This window comes from Rhopilema esculentum, chromosome 6 (genome assembly GCF_057945365.1).
Source record: "Rhopilema esculentum isolate cy_ngs chromosome 6, ASM5794536v1, whole genome shotgun sequence".
Classification (NCBI taxonomy): Eukaryota; Metazoa; Cnidaria; class Scyphozoa; order Rhizostomeae; family Rhizostomatidae; genus Rhopilema; species Rhopilema esculentum.
The window spans coordinates 680,707-704,237 of NC_142820.1; the positions used below are offsets into that span (position 1 = coordinate 680,707).

General features: G+C 36.1%; 2 protein-coding genes across 6 annotated transcripts; one reads left to right on the forward strand and one right to left on the reverse strand.

Moving 5' to 3' along the window:
* The first annotated feature begins 518 nt into the window (after positions 1 to 518).
* LOC135686745 (ubiquitin carboxyl-terminal hydrolase 19) lies at positions 519 to 17,915 on the forward strand. 2 transcript variants are annotated; one of them, XM_065203050.1, is made up of 13 exons: positions 519 to 626; positions 986 to 1,035; positions 1,385 to 1,482; positions 1,953 to 2,033; positions 5,491 to 5,609; positions 5,845 to 6,303; positions 6,891 to 7,027; positions 7,902 to 7,994; positions 8,568 to 8,753; positions 8,998 to 10,169; positions 10,671 to 10,817; positions 11,313 to 11,476; positions 11,861 to 17,915. In XM_065203050.1, exons 1-13 carry the CDS (start codon positions 611 to 613, stop codon positions 12,649 to 12,651), a joined length of 3,513 nt encoding a protein of 1,170 aa, XP_065059122.1. In that variant the 5' UTR covers positions 519 to 610; the 3' UTR covers positions 12,652 to 17,915. The 2 variants fall into 2 exon arrangements, with proteins under 2 accessions (XP_065059122.1, XP_065059123.1); XM_065203051.1 differs by having other exon boundaries at positions 540 to 626; positions 989 to 1,035.
* On the reverse strand, positions 17,332 to 23,214 carry LOC135686748 (uncharacterized). 4 transcript variants are annotated; one of them, XM_089108966.1, is made up of 5 exons: positions 23,016 to 23,214; positions 19,668 to 19,790; positions 19,238 to 19,353; positions 18,532 to 18,591; positions 17,332 to 17,914 (listed from the first exon to the last, which is right to left on the reverse strand). In XM_089108966.1, the coding sequence occupies exon 5, from the start codon at positions 17,902 to 17,904 to the stop codon at positions 17,332 to 17,334; it is 573 nt and encodes a 190-aa protein (XP_088965092.1). In that variant the 5' UTR covers positions 17,905 to 17,914; positions 18,532 to 18,591; positions 19,238 to 19,353; positions 19,668 to 19,790; positions 23,016 to 23,214. The 4 variants fall into 4 exon arrangements, with proteins under 4 accessions (XP_088965092.1, XP_088965093.1, XP_088965091.1 ...); XM_089108967.1 differs by lacking the exon at positions 19,238 to 19,353 and having other exon boundaries at positions 19,693 to 19,790; XM_089108965.1 differs by lacking the exon at positions 19,238 to 19,353.
* Positions 23,215 to 23,531: the final 317 nt, after the last annotated feature.

Below are 23,531 nucleotides of genomic sequence, written 5' to 3' on the forward strand. Positions count from 1 at the left end.
TTTTTTGTTGGATCAAATGCTCTTGAACATTTGATATTCGGTTACGTATTTTCCAATATTTCTTGCGTGGGGTTTCAATTTTTTCAATGATTTGCAAGTTCCCTTCAGCTCCCAAATATTTTCTACTTAATGATGACTTCTTTATAATCCATGGAATGAATTAGCCATAATATGAGGGTTTTCACATATTGGAATTACAACTGTAAAGATGCTAATAATAACTAACATGAAAATATTTGATATTGCATCACAGAAATTACTAGTTGCAGACTGATCAAGCGTATTTATTTTCACGGCTTTTTCAACTTTAAGCAACGTTTGTGGTAGATGACACAAATTGTAATAGGTCGTTCTAAATTGACGAGCAACTAATGTCAAATGAGCAAACCCGATAAAATCAGTCCAAGGGGATAGGAATGTCCCTGGCTGAACGGTGTTGCTTTAGCAAGTGAATGAAATTGGAAATGGTTCCCGTAGTTTTCCAAGAATCACGGGATAAGATCAATATGAGCATGCGCAAATGTTAGTGACGTCACACAGAAATGAACAGAAATCAAAAATGTAATGGTGGGACATTACTCTTGCGTTTTGCAATAGGAACGTGATCGTGATGGAGAACGTTGAAGGTAAGGAAATGGTGGGTGTAAACTTCACCAGAGCGCTGCTTTAACTTTCTTTTGTTACAAAAACTGCCATATGCATTACAGTTCCTAAAAGGATTTATATCTTGTGGCTAAGCAAGAGATTAAATTTTTCTCAAACAAAAAGTGCACATCGCAGTGCACAAAGTGCATTTCTGCATGTATTTGCTTCATCCCGCAAGTTCGATTTTAATCACCTTTTTAAAATGAGGGGAATGAGTGTATTAACCCTAGAAAAGGTGTTTGCAATTGGGAGTATGTTGCAGATTTGATATCCTGCGTCACGCATCAGGCCTAAATGTATGTCTTGATTTTTTGATAATTTTCGATCCTTTTCTTCACAGCAGCTGAACATTGGCCCTTGAATTTTATGAAAAATGATTGGTTTTCAAAGGCAAGTTTGATTTTATTAAGTTGTAGTTAGCTCGTTGATGAACAAGACAACTCCACTGCTTCCGTCCGTATATCAATTATATCATTATATATTTACCGTCTGTTATTTCACCCATTTGTGCTTTTTCTTTTATTGTTATTATATGAATAGCAGAGCTATTTTTCCATTTTCATGTCATGTAGTTTGCTAAATTCGATCATCAGTTGAAAAATGGTCACCTTAGACAGATCTAATTATGGCTAAAAATTTAAACAAAGATATATTTTGTGGCAAAAATAAACATATTAAATTTACAGAATTTATTTGCCTGTGATTCTTGTTATTTTTATTTTTTCATTTGCACTTTTAGGGAAATGATGTGATAGAGGTTCATGTCTATGTGAAAGATGTAACTCATTGCAAAGTTAATTTTGAAGAGGAATTTTTGGGAATTTACTTTCAAACAAGGTACCCATTTTGTTTGTTCTTGTTTTCTTTGTTTTATCTCAGTCTAGTTTAAAGAATATGCAAAAATTGTATCAATGAAAAATTTTGAGACAAATTTTTGCACTGCAGGTTTTCTAACATACCACATGGAAACAATCTGAATAGGTATTTTAGTAGAAAAAAAGATTTAATTTAAATCTATTTATTTAAACTTAACTTGGAACTTACATCTCACTGTCAAAAGCTTTATTCAAACATTACAAATTAAGTTGAAATTCATCTCTGAATAATAATGATCTAAGTTATTTTTTCCATCTTCATTAGTATTAGTTGTCACTGTTTTTTGCATAATCTATGTTATGTTATCTAACAACAAGATCAACTTCTCCTTGTTTTCATGTTTAGAAATCAGTTGTCATTATAATTTCAAATTTCATGTGCTATGCCAACCTCAAATTGAACAGATTCTATCAATTTTTTGTTAATTTTAGAAATGAGCAATTCTACAAAATTCATGGACCCAAAATCGATGGTTGCAAGCCTACAGCATTCTCATATTCTATTCACACAAGGTATTTGTTTTATTTATTTCAGTTTTGCCTTTTGAAATGTTTCCAGAGTCATAACTGGTGTCTAGATTTGATTAATTTCTTCTGTTTAATTAATCGATCATCCTGGGGGCCAAACAGATTTTGTCAATTAAGTTCAATGAAGGCTGTTCATGATTTGATCAAACTTAATTGCTATTATTAAATTTTTACAAATATACAGATTTCTGTACAATGAAGTCATCAATGACATAATTCAGGCCTTCCTGGAATAAGTTATCACAATTTTGGCATGTCGCACCCCTAGACTCTTTCAGGTCTGTGATGGGGTGCTACTGGTGTTTGTCTTATTTCTTCAAAAGGTTTAATTAGATAGTTTATGGAGCCTTAAAAACCCCCATTCTTAAGTCATTTCTTCAATGTCACACAACTTTAATAATAGATATCTCTGGCGGCATAACAATAAAGAAAAGCTTAAGACTATTGCCAGGGATCTTTACTAAATTTGATACTGAAAATATTTCAGATGCAGTTCCCAGCAATCCCTCTTACCACCAATGATTGTGGCAGTCTTCATGAAACCCTTGAAAAATGTTAATATTTTGGCCCCAACTTTCAGTTGTGTCTCATCTGAAGGGATATGAAAACAGTTTTGAAAACAGCAAAATTTGAAAACGGCACAATTTGATAATGGCACAAAATGTTTCAGAACAATACTATTGCAGATTTCCCTCTCTTTGGATCCAGAGCGGTTTGTTTCCAAGTGTTACCCTTAAAAATTTCATGCCTTTGTCACAACCTGCCGCTTTCCAAGTTTTTCCGTTTTCATATGAAAACAATACAACATTGCTTAATTTGTGGCAGAACAGGACATTCTAGTCAGGAAAATATGCCATATTGTGTAAGCCCCTATGTGGAGGGTTGTTTTGCATTGCATTGTGCTCCCGTTATTTTTAACCCAGCTTGCAGTAGGAACTGGATCCTGATATCACTAGTGTAAAACAAATAGCACACAGAAAGGGAACTTTCTAGCATGGGCCTTCGGCAAAGTCTTTTACATAAAAACTGTAGCTCCTTTGAATGATGGATGCCTGATGATAAGGTATTTCGCACGCTTTTTGTTGTGGGCTTAAATAGCGTTGCCCAATTTCAGGAATATGACAAGATCCTTTGTGACTCCTTTGCTTTTTTTGCATAAGACACCAAATTTAGGAGTGTAGATCAGAATAAATGAGGCTCAAATCTAAACTGGAAGCCTTTTGTTTAAAAATGCAGCTTATTTTATCATTCGAAAATGTTATTTTAGAAACATGTGCATGCTAATGCAGGTCCATGATAAAAAATGCGACTTAGTTTTCTCAAACAACGGGCTAGAAAATGATTGCAAATTGTTGTATAATAATGGTTTCCGCAGCCTTAGATGTAGGAATGAAATTTACTAGACTATACTAGCCCATACTATGGTCATTTGTGACGACACTTGAAAGCATGTTTGATTGCTTTCAAGTGTCGTCACAACAGCTCTTCTAAATGATTACCTTGACCCATTACGGTGGACAAGACTGGTAAAACACATCAAAATAAAAACCAATTTTCTCTAGGGCTAGAAGAAGGAGCAACATTAATGTCTTGAAGCCAAATTGTCTTGTTGGAATCAATCTAGAATTGAAAGAGATAAATCAAGTGCCGTTGAATAATAAGGGGCTTGATTATTACTTTGAAGGAGGCCATTTTAATCCCTTTTGCAATTTGAGCTTTTTGAAACAAAATGGAAAATCTTTGTCAACAATGCCATTAATTCAAAAACCAAAATATATATTTCTTTTATGCAATGAACATTATAAGTATTTGCCATGGGAAAGGACTTCCTTTTCTCATGTGTTTCTACTTAAAGTTTCTTGTGTGTTTCTGTCATCCCCATAATCAAAAGTTGTTTATGAAAAGAATAATGCTTCACATTTACTTTTTAATGATTACTGTTTCAGATAAATGATTACTGTTAAAGTTTTCATGTGATTTTTGTTTATCATGAAAAGAAGTGTTGTCATTATGTTTTAATGAATGCAAAATGGTTAAATTACTTCTAGTCTGATTAACATGAATAATAAAATTCAAGGAATAATTTTCTCTTAGTTCAAGGCATTTTAGTTTGCAAAGACTTCTGATATGGAAGAAGTTTAGTTCTATCCTCTTGCAAGCTCACAAAGAATGGGCACATTGTTTTCTAATTATTTCCTGCCACAATTTATCAAGGCTATCTAGTTGTATTGAATGCAATGGTTTTCTGACATAGATTCTAAAATTGTTCTGACATGGCTATGTAGCCATTTTTGAAATTCAGAAATCTCACGATGCATTATTTTGTTCCATCTAAGCATCTTTTGTCTGGCTGTGAAAGTAATCTTGCACAAGTTGATAACAGACAAAACAAGTTTGAGGTTTGCAGGGCTACAGAGTTTTTATATGACAGACATTTGATGATCAACACAGGGCAGGACAGTTGACTCCGGCTTTAGTTATACCAAATGTTGCTTGAAAATTTGTGTGTGTAATTGTGTGTGTAACACAAACAAAGTGTGTGTAAAAGGATCTAATTTGAATTGCTTTGTCAGCAAAAACTGATTAAAACTAATGAGACTTTTAGTATTAACCATTAGTTTGAATTGTTCTTGCTGACTAAATAATTAAGAGTGTGGAACAAAGACCCACACTGAGTTCTATGACAGAGATGATAGAGAGCCCAGGACTCATCTCACTATAAGTGAAAGTTTGGTCATTTTACTGACTTGTACCATTGACCCACGGATTTGTTCTTCTTCTTCTTCTTATTTTTCTTCTTCTTCTTCTTCTTCTTCTTTTTCTTCTTCTTCTTCTTCTTCTTCTTTTGCCGTTTTTACTGAATTCAGTAAGCACAATCTTAGATTTTGATATGCAAGGTTGTTGTATGCTACTCTTGTCACTTAGTCAGGACTGTTTAGCACATAGTACATGCCAAGTACATTGAAAGTACATTGTTATAAATTTTATGGCACTGTGCAGAGAGTGTTCACTATTGACCCTAAAAATTGGCATTGATCTATGGGCTGGAGGTACCAATATTCTATTTCCAATTTGGCAATTTTTTAGTGGCTTTCATCCTAATATCCAAGTTGCTTATCAAAATTTGTCTTTTTGTAAGCTTTTATTAAAGTATTGATGAAGATAACAAGATTTCATTATGTATGTCAGTTATCAGATATGATAGTTGGTCAACTTTAGATCATCTCAGAAAAGTAAATTGAAACAAATTCTAAAGCTGGCTTTCTTAAACAGAATATCCTAAAGCCTTTTACAAAAATTAATTGCTGTAAATTTAGTGTTTTTCTGTGTATGTAGAGAACTCTGTAATTTGACAAGTTTCCCCTAAAGTTTATGTAATATTGTACTTCTTCAAAAAACTGTGGTTCCTTAACTGATATATTATCTTTTGAATTCTTTTCAGTGCAAGAATCGTTCCAGAAAAATGCTCGTTTTCTGTTTCTAAGACACGCATTGAATTGAAGCTAATGAAAGCAATTCCAGGTCACTGGGTATCACTTGAATCTAGGAAGGCTGTAACAGGTATTGTCTATGCCAACCAATTATAAACATTCCCAAAACATTTTTACCCATTTTTTGAAGATTTAGTTAGACCATTTAATTACATAATTGGTTTAAATCCCCCCCTCTCTTTTGCATCAATAGGGCCTTAGGATTGGGCATACTTGGCCTGAAATGTTCATGTTGGCCTGAAAATTTGGTCTTTAATGTTTGCCTATATTGGAAGCCTTTTAAATTTATCATTTCATTTCGACAGACAGGAAAAAGGCTTGTGATGCTGACAACCAACAATCTGTTAACAAATTGTGTGAAATCAGCAATAATAAGAATGAATGTTATGAAAGTAGGAAAATACAAGATACAAAAGATGCGCTTGCAGATGAGCTACCATTGAAGAACAGGCCAATGGCAGGAAAATCAAAGGACAGTATAGGAAGACAATTTGGTTCCCCAGAAAACATGATGCTTTTAGGGGGAAAATCAACTCCATTCTCAAAGAAGAGTGGGGACCAAGAGACCAAAGTGGATAAAGAAACAACTGCAGTTTGTGAGCCACAAGCTAGTTCTACAACAAAAGAAATTAACATTCAGAAAAATCTAAACAAAACTGTAACTGCTGGCCTAACAGGCCTTGAAAATTATGCTAATAACTGCTACATGAATGTAGTTATCCAAGTTCTTGCTAATATCCCAGAGATACGGGAGTATTTTGCTGGTAAGTTATCATGGAATATGCTTGCTCATATTTTGTTTAATGGCACAGCTTTTGCATTCTGACAAGGGCAAGAACGCCTGTGCCCTTGAGTTATACTTTCTATCCACGCTTGTGCCCTTTAATTATACTATCTTTTCCTGTGCAAATTAATTTATGTTTTCACTTGGGCTAGTATCCAGTCCTTTCACTCTTGAAGTTCAGTGTGCTGAAAATGCATTTAATTCATGTTTGATGTGCAAATCAAAATATCTTCCATTTTTGTGGGCAATAACCCTTTCAAAGTAGCTCTGGTAAAATATCGAAGGTTTTTGCATCATAATGGACCTATTATTGACATAATGGACCTGTTTCTTGCTGTTTTGTCTTAAATGCATTCGGTTTGAATTAATTTACAACTATCAATGAATAAGTCCAACCTAAGGTGTTTGATGTAATTCATTTAATGCCTGAGGTAGTCCAGGCTCATAGCCTTACTGTTATCACTGTCTGACAGAAATGAAAAAGATGACTTTTTGACCCATATGAGTTGTTTGCTCTGCTCTTTCATGCTGTTTATTCATCTCTGATTTTAGCCATTTCTGTTTTAGATGATCATTTCTTGAATTCCTTGAACACGCAGAATCCAATGGGCTCTGGTGGCAATGTTGCTAAAGCATTTGCTGAAGTGATCAAGGCCTTATGGTGTTGTGAAAGAAAGACTGTTGTGCGACCACAAGCACTGAAGGTGAATCTACTTGATTTTATTGTAAATGCGCACTAATGTCCGATCTGATAGAAAAAGGTTAAGGACATACTTGACCAATGATAAGGTAGCAGGGCAACCATTCTAACAGAAATATATGTTTTAAAATCCATTTGCTACAAGCAGTTAATTTCAGAATACGTAAAATATTGTGCAATGTAATAACGCTATGACATTATTCAAGCGAAAGGTTTTGGTGGCCATTTTTGTAAGAAAAGGAAAACATTTTGATGGCTGCTATTTGTAAACTAGAAACCCTGAGAAGCAAATATGGATATCAGTTGATAGTAATTAATCATGTTGTTTTTGCTAAAATGAAAGTATATGCCGAAATAAAATCAAATTTTACTATTATGCTTCAGAGTTATGTTACCCTAATCTGAGACATCCCTTTTTACGTCTGAAATATGTAAAAAGTTGAGTACACTTAAAAATGACAGGACACTGCAAGGCGGCGTCTCAGCCTCGAAATTACCGATTTATTTATATTTATGCTCCCTTTTTATACATTTAACATAATTTACCCATGGGGACCTAAACATCCTAAAAAGTTGTACGTTTCGAAAATTTTCGTTCATTCTTGTGTTTTAACTTTAAACTGGTTTCTTAGAGGCTGAGATGTTTTTCATAATTTTGCACTCGTCGTCGCCACTAATTTTATGCAAGCTGGCTAGATTGTCTTTGTCTATTTGAATTCAGTTAGTATCCACAAGTACAACTAAAATCGAGAGCATGGCTTCCTGTAAATTGAAGCAAATGTTCTGTAGATGTATCTTTTTAAACCTGATTTGACAGCCACTCAAATGTCTTGAGTAAATGCCGCAATGCTTACGAGTGTAGTGTTTTTCTTACACAGCACATCATGGGTAAAAGGTGCAGTCTGTTCATGGGATTCCAACAATGTGATGCCCAGGAGTTTTTTGCCACTCTTCTTGACAATCTACATGAGGTATTCAGATATTGTTTTCAGTGCTCTATAGATATCTGTCATCTGCACTCTTTCTTTTTATAAGAACAATTTTATAAGAACACGAGCCTCAAAATTGGTCAAAAGTTAAGAACCAATTAAGAACAAGCTGAGCCTGAGCTACTGTAAAATGCAATTTTAACAAGTTTCATCTAAACAACGAGAATACTTAGCCATATGTGGGTGCTTTTTCGGTGAATATTCAAACTTGTCGGCAAATGAAGGCTGTCTCGTTCACTTTGTTGACAAATGAGGCCTGAATACCTCCCTTGAGCGAAAAAGCTAGCAATTGCACTGCTTACACCCTGTTAATTTAAGAGCAAATTAAGAATAATCCAGCCTCAGATTTTCGAAAAAATTGAGAACAATCAGCCTGAACTTAGATTTACTGGTTTTTATGAAAAAGAGCGAAATGATTTATTTTAATCGAAAAATTTTTTATCAGTTTTCTTTTGATAAGCTTGTTGCGAAAAGTACTCAATGAAGCAGGAAAAATACAGGAATTCAGAGAAGGGCTTTTTGTAGCTTCTGAAATTGTTTTAAAATTCAATTTAGGACATGAACCAGGGCAGTAGGCCAGAGAGAAGCAACGAGAGTGCCAGCAAAGATGAAGATGGCCCAGCCATAAATGAGAAAGCAGACACTGCTTGGGAAGATCATTTCAGAAGGAATAACTCAGTCATAGTGAAAATGTTCCATGGACAGATGGTTTCAAAACTTACATGCCAAGCCTGTCGCAAGGTGTGTTTATGACGTAGATTATATCGCAATTCGAGGTGAATGGCAGACGGCAGATGCATTTTGGTGCATTTTTGTAAAATATTGACAGTTGAAGAGACAGGTCTTGATGCTCAAAGATATTAATCTAGAAAAACACTCATTGCATCTGACTATTGTGGTTTGTGTTTTAGAACGAAAATGCTCATTTAAGATTCTTTACTTCTTTATTTCTTATTCAGTTCCATGAATTTTCTTCATCTTGCAGGTATCCACAACCTATGAAGCCTGTGGGCAAATTTCCCTTCCAATCGCCATGTCAAAACAGTATTTCCATGTAATCATGTTCTTTAGAGATCCAACCCGACAACCTGAAAGGATTCGTCTGCAAGTGTCATCCTCTCATGCACAGGTTTGGCATTTTTTGACCATTCTTGAAAGGGTTGTCTCTATTCCTGCAAATTGCATGCGGGTTTTTCAGGATTCCCGCGGATCCTGTAGTGTCACCGTAGACGAAAACGCACCAGTTACAGCAATAAGAAATTCAAGGCAGGTCATTGTTTGTGAAACAAAAGATGAAAAAGAGGCTGATACTGTCTCTTTACCATTTAGACAGAATGTCATTAATACAACAAAAACCGGAAAATGTGCTAGTTGTAGCAAGTCCCAGAACGATTTAGAGGTTAAACTGAAACGGTGCGCTCGCTGTTTGTATATTGCATATTGTAGTCAGGATTGCCAAAGTAAACACTGGGCCTTGCACCGACGCGATTGTCGCAAAGGTATGAGGGACTCGATTGGTCTTCCTTTTTTCGTAACTTTGCGAAAGCAGAAGCTTTCATATGACACGTTGTCAGCAATGGCATTACAATATGCCCGCTTTTCCGTTTCTACTGTCGATAAAGATAGTGATGAAGGGGATGCTGGGGAGTCTGACGAGAAGAATCGACCGTTGAACATCGACTCAGAAGCATGTCAAAAACAAGCCTCAGTTCCATCAGACGTCGAACCTGAAGAAAGGAAACAGAGTCATAAATGTGATGGAGCGTTGAACACAGGAGCAAAAACTGTAGAGAACACTCAGAAATCAAAGGAAGGCGGAAAGGATGAGAAGAAGCGCCACTCGAAGCTTGAGGGTGCTTGCAACTTCAGTACAAGTGACGAGTTCATAATTAAAGCTTTCATGAAACAAGATCAGGAACCAGTTGTGCTGTCCAGTGACGATTTCAAAGCAGACACCGTTTTATCTGCTGCCTATTTTGCAATTGAATGGCAAAATAATCATATTAAAGAGAAAGACACCAAAGACTTGTATGCTTCATTCAGACGTCGTCAGAGTAGCCTCCAAGATGATGAAACCGTTGATTCTGATAAATGTTCCGTCGAGGACTGCTTCTCAATGTTTTTGGAGCCTGAAAGACTTCATGAAAAAGATGGATGGTAAGTGCCATTCAGCTGCCTTTTCTAGGCTAGTTTGTTATGATTTGCTTCCAATAGAATTCCCGGCATTTTTAAACGAAAAAACGTGTTGTCTAATGTCTTACTTCCGAATATTTCCTATTTGCACTTACCTTGATCCCTCCTTGGTTTTGTAAAATGTCTTTGTTAACAATGCCAGGTTTAATGCCAAGCTCTTGTACCACAGTTTTCTCTTGCAACTGAAGGTGAATAATTTCAAGTTTCTTTCTGAGCATTGTTTTTTGTTCTTCCTGTAAGAATACTTTTTCCTCGCTTCTGATACAGACACCACTGCTGTTGTTGCTTTGTCAGACTCTGTTGTATACTCTTGATTTCCATTTACTATAATAACACCATCGATGTGTGGATCATATATTCCCCTGTATTTAGGATAGCTATAGAAAATGATTCTAGGATGAAGTAGAAAATGAGGTTCAAACCTGGCTTTTGCCTTTTTTAAGCATTTTGTTTTTTGTATCTTAGGAAATGCCCCAAGTGCAAGTCTATTCAGGCCGTCAAGAAGGAAATGGCGTTAAGCTACCCACCGCCGATTCTTCTAGTACATTTCAAGCGATTCACGTTTGCGTCGTACGGGCAAAAAGTCACCAAAGGAATCAGCTATCCTATTTGGTAAGTTTCGTAAACATCTTTGCTTCCTTTGTGAACGTCTCTTCATGCGGTCTTCTCATTATTCATGAATGCATGCATGGTAAGCCTCTTTTTATCCTTAATAATTATCTCGTTTCTATCCTGATTGGCCTGCATTGCCTTTTGCTTTTGTCAATGTTGTCAAAGACGTTGAACTTTTAACTGCTTCACGACGTTCAAGTTTCATCAAAATTTTAAGTAATGGGTGAGTTGTATTCCAAAGTTCAAAAACACTATCTAGTCAAAAACTATTTATCTACTTGAACGATAAATTATTGGAAGAATTTTAATTTTTTTCGCACATGATATGAGCACCTACGACATTAGAATTATTGCTATAAGTTAGCACAGACACTAACCGAAAGACCTTGGTTTCCAAGCATGCAAAGTTTCACCATACTCGTATCATACATTGCTTCTCTTACATTTCCCCGTGCAATAGTTCTAATTCAATATGCGTACGTATCTGTCTTGCAGTGGTCTGGACCTGAGCCCATACATCGCTGAGGAGACGAGAGGCTTATTGACAACACCTCCTGTATACGATTTGACTGGAGTCATTTGTCACAAAGGGTCGATGGGAATCGGTCATTACACATGCATGGTCCGCAGTCTTAGTCAGCAAGGTCAAACTGACATCGGTATGTTTTAGGCAATTCTAAGTTTCATTTTGCGTGGCTTCAATTCTACAACAGTTTTATTCTTCTCTTTGCAGATATTTGGATATCTAGTAAGTTTCCTTCATTTTAGGGTCCTGTGAATCGATCCATTATTATGCAACTCGATGCTCTGAATTGCCCTTCTCTTCAACAAGTTTTCTTCGAATCAAAATTCATTGATGTATTTTCTTCATTGGCAATATAACAAATGAAAAAATAGCTATTCACACAAAGCTGTTCGTTAATTTTGTGCACTGGATCTTTTTAACTGCCTTCTTTTTGGCTTTTGCCGTAGTTTCTGTTGTTATGAGCGTTACTTTGTCTTTGAAAGCATCTTTTATTTGACTGTATTTGCTTGCTACCAAGGATGGAGGTATTTTGACGATGATCATGTTGTGAAAATTGACGATGAAAGAGTGATAGACCCTTCAGCTTACGTCCTCGTTTATCGAATGCGGGAAACCCCTCACGATTTAAAGGCCGATTATCCGTTTCCTCTTGGTTCAGCCACTGCAACTGAAGGAAATAAAGACAAGACTACCGCTCAGAGTAGATTGCCTACTAGACATTTGTCTGTTGACAGTGGTATCAAAGAATATAGCAATTTGTCGATGGAAAACCCTGCAGGTAAAGATCATTTGAGGCAATATACACGAAAGCAGGATCACGGTTCTGGAGATAAACCGGCTTCACTCAATGAGCATCGGGTTGATTCCACCTCGGATTCCGCACACCGGTCCATACCGGAGATGATTGATTCAAATCCTTGTCAAAAGGAGGATACAGCGCAGTTGTCTGGCGGTTACAACTTGGAGCAAGTTATTGATGGACATATCACCCCCTTGTTTAGCGAAATCGCGATGAAAAAATCGAATATCAATTTTCAAGATAAAGAAGTGAAGAACAAAATTGAATTCAATTCAAGCATAGATTCGCATAAAATGGGTGCTGATAAATCTGCATATGAGAATATATCACGTGACAATGAACAAGACAACCAAGTAAGGTCAGAAAACCACAATCTTTCAGGTAAAGACAAAACTACGGAAGAAGACCAGTTAAACAGTAAATTTACTCAACCTGAACTGCATTACGGAGCTGACAGTGCTCTAAGAGGATTTGACGATTGTGATATAAACGAAGATGACATTGATTGAGTTGTGTTAAAATTGTTTTAGTATGTCTCGATATGGCAACGTTAGTTGCTTTTGGTTATAATTTGCGTACAGATTTCAGTTTGCATGGCTGCTTTTTCTCTCTTACACCAACTTGTCATCATTTACTACAAATGTGCCATCTGGGGTCTTGAGCCAAAATGATTCCCTGTGAAATCAACAAAAGTTCGTTTTTACCTGCTCCTCGAAGAAGGATCTGAAGTTTTTTCATTCACGTTGAGTTGCTAGAGTAGAGAGAAGATAAACGCAGATGACTCTTAGAATTTCATTTGGATTTTAGCTAAAAAATTTTTAGAATTTTTAAATCAAGAGTATTAAAGTCTGTTAGCCCTTTAATTATTCCTGTAGTTATTCAATTTTTTTGAACCAGTTGAAAGGCGATAGAACTACCGTAGAATGGTTCATCTTTTCCCATCCATCTAGGAGGAATTTCGTTTTGAATCGTTAATTATCTTAAGCTTTAGATCATTAATGTCAAATTATTACCGAGAAAGCTTGCCCTAGGTTATTAAATTGATACACTAGGGGTAGATTGATGCTCAATTTTACCATTTATCTCTCGGATATTTTTTTATGGGCTTATTCCTCCTGGAAATCTCTAGTTGTCGCTCTCTTTACTTCGACATAAAAGAGTCAAGATTTTAGCTATTTCATTTAACCCCGGCCTTGATTACGTTCGTTTATCTCATCAAAGCAAATTATTTGTTTTAACTGGCAATGTCTGTACCACTGATATACCCAAAGTAATTTTGGCATGCTTTGCAGCATAATCAAACAGACTGTCCCTTGCCGACTCTACAGTTTGTACGCATTATTAAGACTCCTTTAAAATGAAAGGCAGGATTTAATTGACACGTGAAACCTTCTTTATAAATGCCTTTCCACTATCTGCAAAGACAAAATTATTTCGAAGACAAAGCTGATATGTATATAAAAAACTTTGAGCAGCGATAGACATTCATCAAAAACTCTTTTCACATTATCTTATTCTTTTTTCGCATTCTTTTTTCGGGTAACACAGAACATTTTGTGATGGTGGCTCCTACAAATCACTTTTTCTATGCCTAAAACGTTTGGTCCAACAGAAATTCCTATTATTAATCGTAGCATTGCATCTTCACCTCTACAATGTAACCGCACTGTATCCTTTTATCAGCTTAGAGTTGGCAAACTATGGTAACGTTTTTATGTAAGCTGCCGATTCAAATCATGGGAAAAATTGATGTGATCGGCGTATAGTATAGTTTAGAATATGTGTCATATTGTCATAATATCAACAGCTAAAAAGGCAAGACCAAAGAAGAAATTGCAACCAGAAGCAAAGCAATAAATGCCTCACATGTTCTTTAATCGTTCTAAAAATTAGGTGAAATACTCGAAATAAATGAGCGGCAGCAATTATTTAAACAGATTTAATTAAGTTGAAGGATGGTTGAGACGGCCATCATTGAAGGTTTTCTAAAAAAATTTGTCACATCAAGGTTCCTGGGAGTAGGTTACTGATATATATTCAGAATAAGAATGCACAGAGTACTTTTTGCGCTTAGAATTTGGATGAAAAATGTTTTTTGAGTAAGACACTTGTCAAAATGCCTTTTTAGGTTCATGACGTGCTAGAATATTTGTTGGTTTCAAATGCTAAAGGAAAGTGGAAAAAGTCATATAGTATAGTCGGGTTTGAAAGAAAGAAAAACATGAATACTTTTTAGGTATATTTCTATCTTATATATATTTCTATGAAAATTTAGTTGCATCTTAACAAGCATCTTAGCGAGGCTTGCAGTCATGAATCAATACGAGGTTATCGTAAGCAACTTCGAAATGCGTTATCCAAGTACCTGAAATTAAAAAGGGTACCTAATTGTGCGTTTTTGGAGTCCGAATACTAATAGATGCCAATGTTTTCTGTATTTACAGGTGTGAGGTATTTTAATAGAGATATGTGCTACAAGAATATAAAATTAAGTCTATTAACCGGCACATTGCAATACTGGGCACGTCTAGATAAAGACTACTGCTTTGCCACAAAATATCGTCTGTTGTCAAAAACCTCTTCCTTGCACGAAACAGGGGCTCAATGACACCAATATTTGCAGGTGGGCAAAAAGTTTGAGCTACAAACAATGCTTTACTGCCTGCAAAAGGAAGTAGGTATTTGCCATCTTGCCCCTACGCTCCTGTGCGTGAGTAGGAAAAGGTCGAGGTTGGGGATTCATGATGGACCGCTCAGGTTGGTCACCTTTGCAAACCCATTTCGAAAGCAGAAGAAAATTTTGAAAAGAAGTGATGTGGAAGTCTACGCGCAGGTCTTGTTGCGTGCATCCAGCAAATTTAAAGTAACTAAAAAGTAACTAAACTGTTATCTTTGACGAAATAAAAGCTTCAGCAAAGGGCATTAGCCGCATCATTATGTAGAATTCAGGATCCACGCCACCGGGACCCCATTTTATTGCGAAGGAAAATGTCAAAGCTGCAATAAGATATGAAAGAAGGAAATATGTTGAACGGCGTGGTTTGACCTAGCAAAATTACGATTGAAATTAGAGGGTATGCCCAATAACGCCGAGTAGTGATTTTCATGTTGCTATTCTATAGGTGGACCAGGACCTGATCACCCTTTGAAAGCGGATTCTGTCAACGACGCCAGAGCGCTCTTCTCCATTAGCACGGAGAATTAAAACATTCTTGCGCTCAACGATGACACAAAAGAGATTAAATTCTCTACCGATTTTAGCTGTAACTTGTATACAGCATGTTTTTAATCGATGTCATGTAGCAAACGATTTTGTTGCCAATAACACAAAATCAATTTGGCAAGTTTGTCAGCTCTAATTGGTAAATTTGTACTTTGTTTATTTCATTTTGCTAGTGATATTGGTATAGTGTAAAAACTTTACCTTGTATTATAATATAACATTCTGAAAATAAAAATGAGCGTAACTCATTTTAAAAGTTTATATGCATACTTCATCCTATTTATAAGTTGAATCCTTATAACTGCATTTAAATATAGTATGTTCATTCTTATATTTCAGTATATATTGTAATTAAATTATCAATGTTGAAAATATGACTTGAGTTTAAGCTTGTGATGTAACAGAAAAACAGGAAATTCCGTTTTGCTTTTCACAACATCTACTTTTAGTCATAGAAGGTGGTCGCAAGTGTCGATAAGTGTTTTGATAAAAGTTTGAAGGGTTCAAACCTTGATAACGAAGAACTCAGGAACCATCATTTCTATTTCAGAAGGAACTTCTGGCCAACCTAACCAGCAAATATTGCAAATTTTGGGCTACTTAATTCAAGGTTAATTCGTTAGCCTTGGCCCCAAGGGTCTTTTTTAACAAACCAACTAGGAGGCTTTATTAAAAAAGGGGCTATTGTCCTTCTCTTTATGTAAACAAAGGGCTGCCCCCGCAGCTGAGTCCCCTTCGAAAAGGCTATGTTACCCCCCCCCCCCCACTTTCGAAATTTGTGGCGTGGGCCCTGGTGTTACATCATATGCGAGAAAAACGTCTTTCGACCATTTGACACCATTTGACTTGTTCCTTAAACATTTTCGATTGAACTGGCGTTGCTATACTATACTGTTTAATTACATTTTAAGGAAAACGATATTCTTCCAATAAATCTGCGTTCAAAATCAAGCTGGAATGAGTCGAGAATTAAAAGCCAAAATAGAAGATGAATTTTAAGTGTTCTTTCAACTGTTCAAGTTCAACTCCTTCATGAAATACTGCAGTCAAGGAAACGATTCCCTTATGACTCCTAAGCTGTCACACACCTTAAGACCACACAAGAAAACTTCTTTCATTTCAAGAAAATAAAGAAAATTTAATTCGAAAAAGCTGTTTATTCCTTTATTGTTGCTATCTGCTATCTACTTTCCAACTAGATAAAAGGTGAAAGTGAATTTTGAGAAAAGAATAACGCCAGTTTATCCATTTCCACAGAAACCTCAGTTTTCAGCTTCAAAATTGATCAAAATTGATAAGGTATCTATGTAATATAAGCAGTTGAAATAATAAGAAAGTATGAAAACGTAAAGAGAGTTTACACTTGCAAGTTGCTGAAGTTAACTTAGATCGAGCAGTTAGTATGAATGCAAACATGAACGTCGAAGTATGAAATAGTTTTCTGCAGTGTCTAGAAATGTTGCAAGGTTGATTGTCAAAGGTATTGTTGGGAGATGCTGAGAGCGTTTAACACACCTATTCAACATCACTAAACATCATTGAACATCACTGTAAAAAGGTTGAGCGATGTTCAATGCAATGTTGAGAGCGTTTTAACGGGGCTTAATGGTTTCCAATTGATATTTAAGCTGCCTAATGCTAAAGAGCTCTACAACGTTAACGGTTATCTTTTTAATTACATTCTTACTAATAAAGTCAAAATATATGTCTAGAAGTAGAGACTGTGAACTAGTTTTTCAAACAAGCTCCCATTTCTCTAAAATTGTCATCTACTTTGAAACAGATTTTCTTCTCCCGTCTTCTCTCTATGGCACTATTTGGTACCATCTGGCGCTCTACGCCTTTTATAAAAGCCGCACTGAAACCAAGCCAATGAAAACAGAAACAACGGTGTTGAAGATACCATCGCTTTTAAGCATTTTGCCACTTTCGAGATAGGAACAGCACTATTTCCATTTGCATCGTTTCACCAATGATCCCCACCCACTGCAAGTTTTTCGACCATCGCGCCATTATGAATCAGTTCTGCTGCGCAGTCAAAATGGCCGTTCCTCACCGCTCCATCCAGTACACTTTTCCCCGTGCAATCGATGGCATTCACATTTGCCCCGTGCTCTATCAGCAGTCTGATGCAGTTAAAACTGCCAGACAGAGCTGCATGGTGAAGCAAGCTTTGTCCTGAAGCCGTCTTATAGTTCACATCAACGTTGCATTTTTGCAGAATCCGTTCGCATTCTTCGATGTCATCTTCAGCCACTGCCGTCACCAGTAGCACCTCTGGTTGAAAACTGACACTTTTTGTACGTGAAATGGTCTTTTTTAACAAGCCTTTATTGAACAGTTTGAATCTCGGACCAGCGAACAGGGATGATCGCTTCGTTTGCTGTTCAAGGTCTGACGGCAATGATTTTGATTTGTATATTGTCTTGCGGTAATTTTCACTTGGGCATTCCTTAATGCAGTTTCTTGTTAATACATTTTTTGACACAACCTTGGAGCTTGGGGGCGTAATGGTCGATTTTCTTCTTCTCATCATCATGTCTGGGTATCTGCAACAAAATTAAAAACATCAGATAATGAAAAGATGCAATGAAAACATTATGCATTGACTGTTGCGTTTGGTGTAGTGCATTGCTGTTTTTAATATGCTTAGTTTATTTATCGGTGTGCCATTTGCTGCTGAACATGTGTAGCAGATGATAACATCTTTCATAATAAAGGATTTATTCTGAGGCAATGGCTGTTTGCATTGCTTGCCTCTTCATCGTTGATCAGCCAATGTCAGTGAATCTCGTTGCTCGGCATTTGTGGTATTTATGGTAACCACCCTGGACTAATGCACCGGAATTATTTGCGGTGAATTCTTCAAACCTTGCTAAGGATATTAAAATTCCCAAGGCATTTCTGGGCAATAATTACAGCTTTAAAATTCGAATGATGTTGCATTTACAGATTACGATTTAAGTAGTAGCCAAATCACTTTTTTACTCTGGTTACCATTTATTTAATCATGCGAATAGCAATCTGCTAAATGGAAGCATTTCCATTCTCGCTGAAACAAGATTTTTCATTAATTCGCTTAGAAATGCCCATAATACTCGTGAGATTTTCAAGCAGGGCGCCTTATTTTGTGGGAAATTCACGATTTGAAAACATTCAAACTTACCATAAAATACTTTTCTTGCAATGCTTTTAATCTCGATAGAATAATGCCAGCATATGAGTCCTGCAATTCAAATAAAGCAGTCAAGAGTTAAGAAATGCCCTGCCTGTGACCATTCAGAGCCCGCCTGTCCTGCTTGATTTTCTAGCTAGTCTTTTAAAGCATAATCCGTATTGAGCCTAAATGACTTAATCCAGCTGTAGATAAGACAAATTCTTCAGTGAATAACATCTGAAATTGATTCGTTGGGTGTAAAGATAATATTTCCACTGCTTATTCGATGGTAATCAAACAGAGGTTGAATGCAAAGAACTAAGACACTGGCGAAGGATCGCCGCATTGCTAACAAAGCACACAATTTAAGGATGATTGTCATCAAATCAAATCGCAACTAATCTACCCATCAAAACTTTTTCTTCAAAGGCTTCTTTTAAGATATTCCCGATTACTTAATCAAATGCTCGAAAATACGTCAAATGGCTTTAAAGAAGCAACTATTTCCTTTCAAAGTTTTTTTAAAACCAAAGTTGTTCACCAAACATATGTACTTATTGCGAATGGCTTTCCAAGCAATCAGGGACAGACAACAATATCAAGAAAACTTTGCCCTGGATAGTTTTTCAGCTATCTAGGAACAAAGTCAAAGGAAACTTTACAGACGTCGCCACACCCCTTATCAAGAAATGGAGAAGTTAATAAAATTCCAAACCATCGGGCTATCACTTTGAATAGTGCAGCCAGTTTGAAAGGCATCTCTCAAGCTAGGTGGATGTTATTGACAGAAAGATGTGGTAGTGATTCCGCATACTTTTCGGGTTCATACAACTGCAATTTTAAGAACAATGGGCTTTTAAACGTATTTGTATTCAATATGACATCTGTTAATTTTGTGACAAGATTCATAGATAAAGGTAAAAATATTATAACAGGCACGTACTACCACTAAGAGGATCACATTATACCCTAATCCGACTATACGACTACACGACATTCAACGGCTCCCGACAAAGTCATATCCATTTTATTTTCGACCAAAAACTATTTGTTTCCATTAAACTACTTTCGCTTAAATTGCACAAAGTGACGTTAATGGATAAACATCATACAGCTATTGCTGCGCACGTGACAACGTGAATTACCTGTGGGACAGCTTAACATAGATACCTTCAATCAAGTCCGATTTAGAGATGCCATTACTATAATTCAGCCTTCAGAGTTCTATTTCCAGTAATTTCAGTTTCAACTATTTTATTAGTCATTGTCTAGAAAAAAAAATCAAAATTACTGTTCACAATGACCAAAACATAATGATGTAAACTGTCCCTTTCATCTATCGTGAAAATTGTTTACTGTGTACTTGCTGTTTGATGTGGGAGAGAAAAGAGTCACACGAGATTTATTTTAAAAAAGCTGGTAAAATTCTAAAAAATTCTCAGTTTATTCCTATGGAGACATATAGGCTTGCAAATACTTGTTTGTGAACACTCATAAATACTGTAAGAAATCTAGATTCATGTTTTTTAAGAAAAATAATCTGATAACAACATTTTTGTGTGTGCATTTCAAGCATTTTTCGCGCATGTGACAAACACCCATCATGAAAAGTTCGAGAAAATTGTTGAAATTCGAACTCACCGATAGTAATCTTTCCTAAAGTATGGGTAAGACGGAGTAATTTCTTCTTGATCTTATGTTTATTTTCTAATAAACAAGACTGTATAGTTGTTTTATGACTTAGATTTAGTACAGCAGTCCAAACAAACTAATTCCTTTGCAATATGAAAAATTCCTGTCCAGTTACATCAGTTTTAAATGAGTGCTACGAATGAATCAGTGATCAAAATATTTTGATTTATGACTGTTCATCGAAAACAAGGAACGGTGCTTTTAACAGCGAAGTTTATTGAATTCCGAAGAAAAAAAGTAAAAATGATAAAATATCAGGCAAATAGCATGGTTTATCATAAAGGCTAGCCAGCCCAGAGTCAAAATAAGCAGCGAGTGTCGTATGACATCCAAAAGAAGTAACTTGAACTTTTAACAAAAGGGGGTGGGGCTATGCATTGGGCAATGCTCCCTTAAAGAAATATCAAATGAAAATTCAACAGCCCCAAAAAGTATCGAATGGAAAGTTTTGAGTCCCAAAGATACCAAAATAAATAACCTTGTTCTAACTAGTTATAGTTATTTAACTCTTTCATATAGTAATCATTTTAAGCAGCAATAATTTAATGACGTCAGAACTAGATAATAATATGCAGATCTAGCTGACACTATCTGTGTAAAACTAATATTGAGTACTTACCAATTTCTTTATATTCAAGAGTATAAACACAAGTATAAAAATAAGTATAGGTATTTACCCATAATTATAAACAAGATGTATTTTCAAATCAGCTAACCAAACGTTTCGAATCACAAAAGATTTTTTAACCCGTAATTTCCGGATAGACCTTCTCGGATGAAAATGTAAATTTAATCATTACTTCAATCGCCAATCGAAAAGATTTACCTAAGGACACGGAGCTTACATGCTTTGTTAGACGTTTTCGTACTCTCGGGAATCTTCTTCTGAAGTTTAGCAAGATAACGCATTCTAAATATGCTGGTGCAGAGTTCAGAACCAACCGTGATATGAAGGGCAAGAAAAGTTCCAGAAAAATCTGTTTGCATTTTATGACAAAAAGATAAAGCAAATTCTATTGATAATGTTTTATTTTTGCAAACTGATTTAGAATAAAGAATGAGGAGTCAAAGAAAATACTAGGGCCACTATTGTCTACACCACACCCTAGCCAGCGCCAGGAAACAACTTTTGGTGAAAATTGAAAGTAAACATCATAATCAAACATTAACAATGCTAAGCTTAGCTGCAAGTTTATCGAATCACTTTCCCAAATGATTTTATCAGTTTTTCGAGGTTTTTTACAATGTGACGTCAAAACAATAATTACGAAAATAAAATTCATCTTCAGGCCCGTTAATACAGGGGGAAAAAAAATATTTTTTAAGATAGACTAAATTCACGATAGCTCTTTTTTTGGTTACAAAGATAGTTTTTATTTGTCATCATGCAACCCCCCCCCCCCACCTCTTCAATCACAAACATCTAGGTATTGCTATGTTTGACTAAATACCACTGAATATTAATGCTGTTAGAAGGAGCATTTGTAGATACATTGTTGAATGGCAGAAAGAGCCGCTCTCTTTTCAGAACAACTTTTTCTTCTTAAGATAATGCCACCCACATTTCCAAACTGCCACGTAACTTTATTTCAACACCTTTGTTCATCGAAGGCCTACTTGATACCAGCTTATGAATTGGTTATGTGCAAATTCGTTGTAAGTGTTGTAAGTAAAAGATTCCACTGCTGAACTGTCCTTTGAGTTTTCCTCTCTTACAACAGCTAACAAGATTTTCTGTTTTCAAATATAACAAATTGCACTGAAAAACCTATATGGACCAAGAAAATTTTAATGAGAGTTGGAATAAAATTGGCGACTTACCATGCCCCTATGTAAGATATGGCGAAACCCTGACCTATTTTGAATGACGTTTGTGACCGGCGTAGCATTCCACCTTCTTGTATGTTGAACCAATCATTAAAAGTGCTTATAGCACAAAGAGCTTCTCAATGCATATGATAAATGGAAAAAGAGGTGAACTGGTTTTTGTAGACAGTCAATATGTTTTCGACAATATAATCTTTGGTAATGGATCAGGGGTACCGTCCTAAAAAGTTAGGAAAGGAGGCTGTGCTGTATGCAACCTATAGATGCCACATCCAAGACCACACCCAAAACCACACCCATGGTCACACCCATGACCACACCCTCCGTAATTGCATTTGCGCTAGAGATTCTCTGTAATATATATTCAAACTATCCACCGACTTTAAAAGACTAATAAAAATTGCTCATTCAGGAAAATTCAAATTTCCACGGCACCATTGGCCTGGATGGGTAATCAAATAGGCCAGACGAGACTTCTTTGATACTTCGTACGGAGTTGTAGAGTGAGAAGGTTGCAGTGTAAGGTTACCTTTTTCTTCGTGATACTAACCCAACTGACGTACAACACAACATACAAGCAAACTCCATTCTTCTGAACAAGATCCTAATATAAAAGAGCATTAACATAGGGGTTCAGGGGGTCGGCAAACCCTCTTGTCTAGCATGGTAATTTTTTGCTTTGGACATTCTTCTGAGAATTTGGTGAATTTATTTTCTGGTTAAATACTAAGGTTTTTGTTAATCGTATCTCCATTCTATGATATCATCGTGCAGAATGCTATCAAATGCTTCTTACAATCTTTGCATAAGAGCTCCTTACAATCTTTGCATATTTCTACTATCGGATCACAGACCTCAAATTTTAATACTTCAGTACGGTTAGTCACGTCGCTAGAGTTGCCTTTCATGCTGAAATGGTGATCAATACCGTTATGCACACAGGAAAATTTCTATCTGAGCAATTCACGGCTTACCTGGAGGAACGTTTAGACCTTCATTGGAGTTGCTGCACCTGGACTTCCTTCCCACTAGCAGAAATAGACAAGCTCCGTAGTTACCATCTTGTATGTTCAAACTTGGCAACAGGGTTTAGCAGCAGACTGTTAAAACCTATATGGTCTTCTCTGTGTAGCGACAGGCATAGAAATGACCTACGGTCTTAAAGCACTCAGATTAAACAACGGCTTGAGCCCCGTCAAAAGAACACAGGGATGGTTTAATGTTTAAATCAAGATAAGATTTTGGGTCTTTGATCTCGTTTGCTATAATAAAAACTCTGTTTCATTGCAAATTCTATTGGTCTATGTGTCATAGGTCTCAAAGATGCATATGTTCATATGGAGATGTACTTGAGAAATAGCTAATGATATTGAAAGTCAGGGGATAGTAATATATCGCTTCTGAAGACACGAATAAGCGTCTTATCGTAGATCACATCAACAAGGGTCAAAGTAAGAAAAAACAAACTAGGAGGCTTTATCCACCATAGA

Excerpts from the sequence above, each read along its gene's own strand:
- LOC135686748 (XM_089108967.1), bottom strand. The coding sequence starts at position 17,904 with ATGATGATGAGAAGAAGAAAATCGACCATTACGCCCCCAAGCTCCAAG.
- LOC135686745 (XM_065203050.1), top strand. Across the intron at positions 1,036-1,384 it reads AAAATGATTGGTTTTCAAAG|GGAAATGATGTGATAGAGGT; the intron begins GCAAGTTTGATT and ends TTGCACTTTTAG. Across the intron at positions 5,610-5,844 it reads ATCTAGGAAGGCTGTAACAG|ACAGGAAAAAGGCTTGTGAT; the intron begins GTATTGTCTATG and ends TCATTTCGACAG.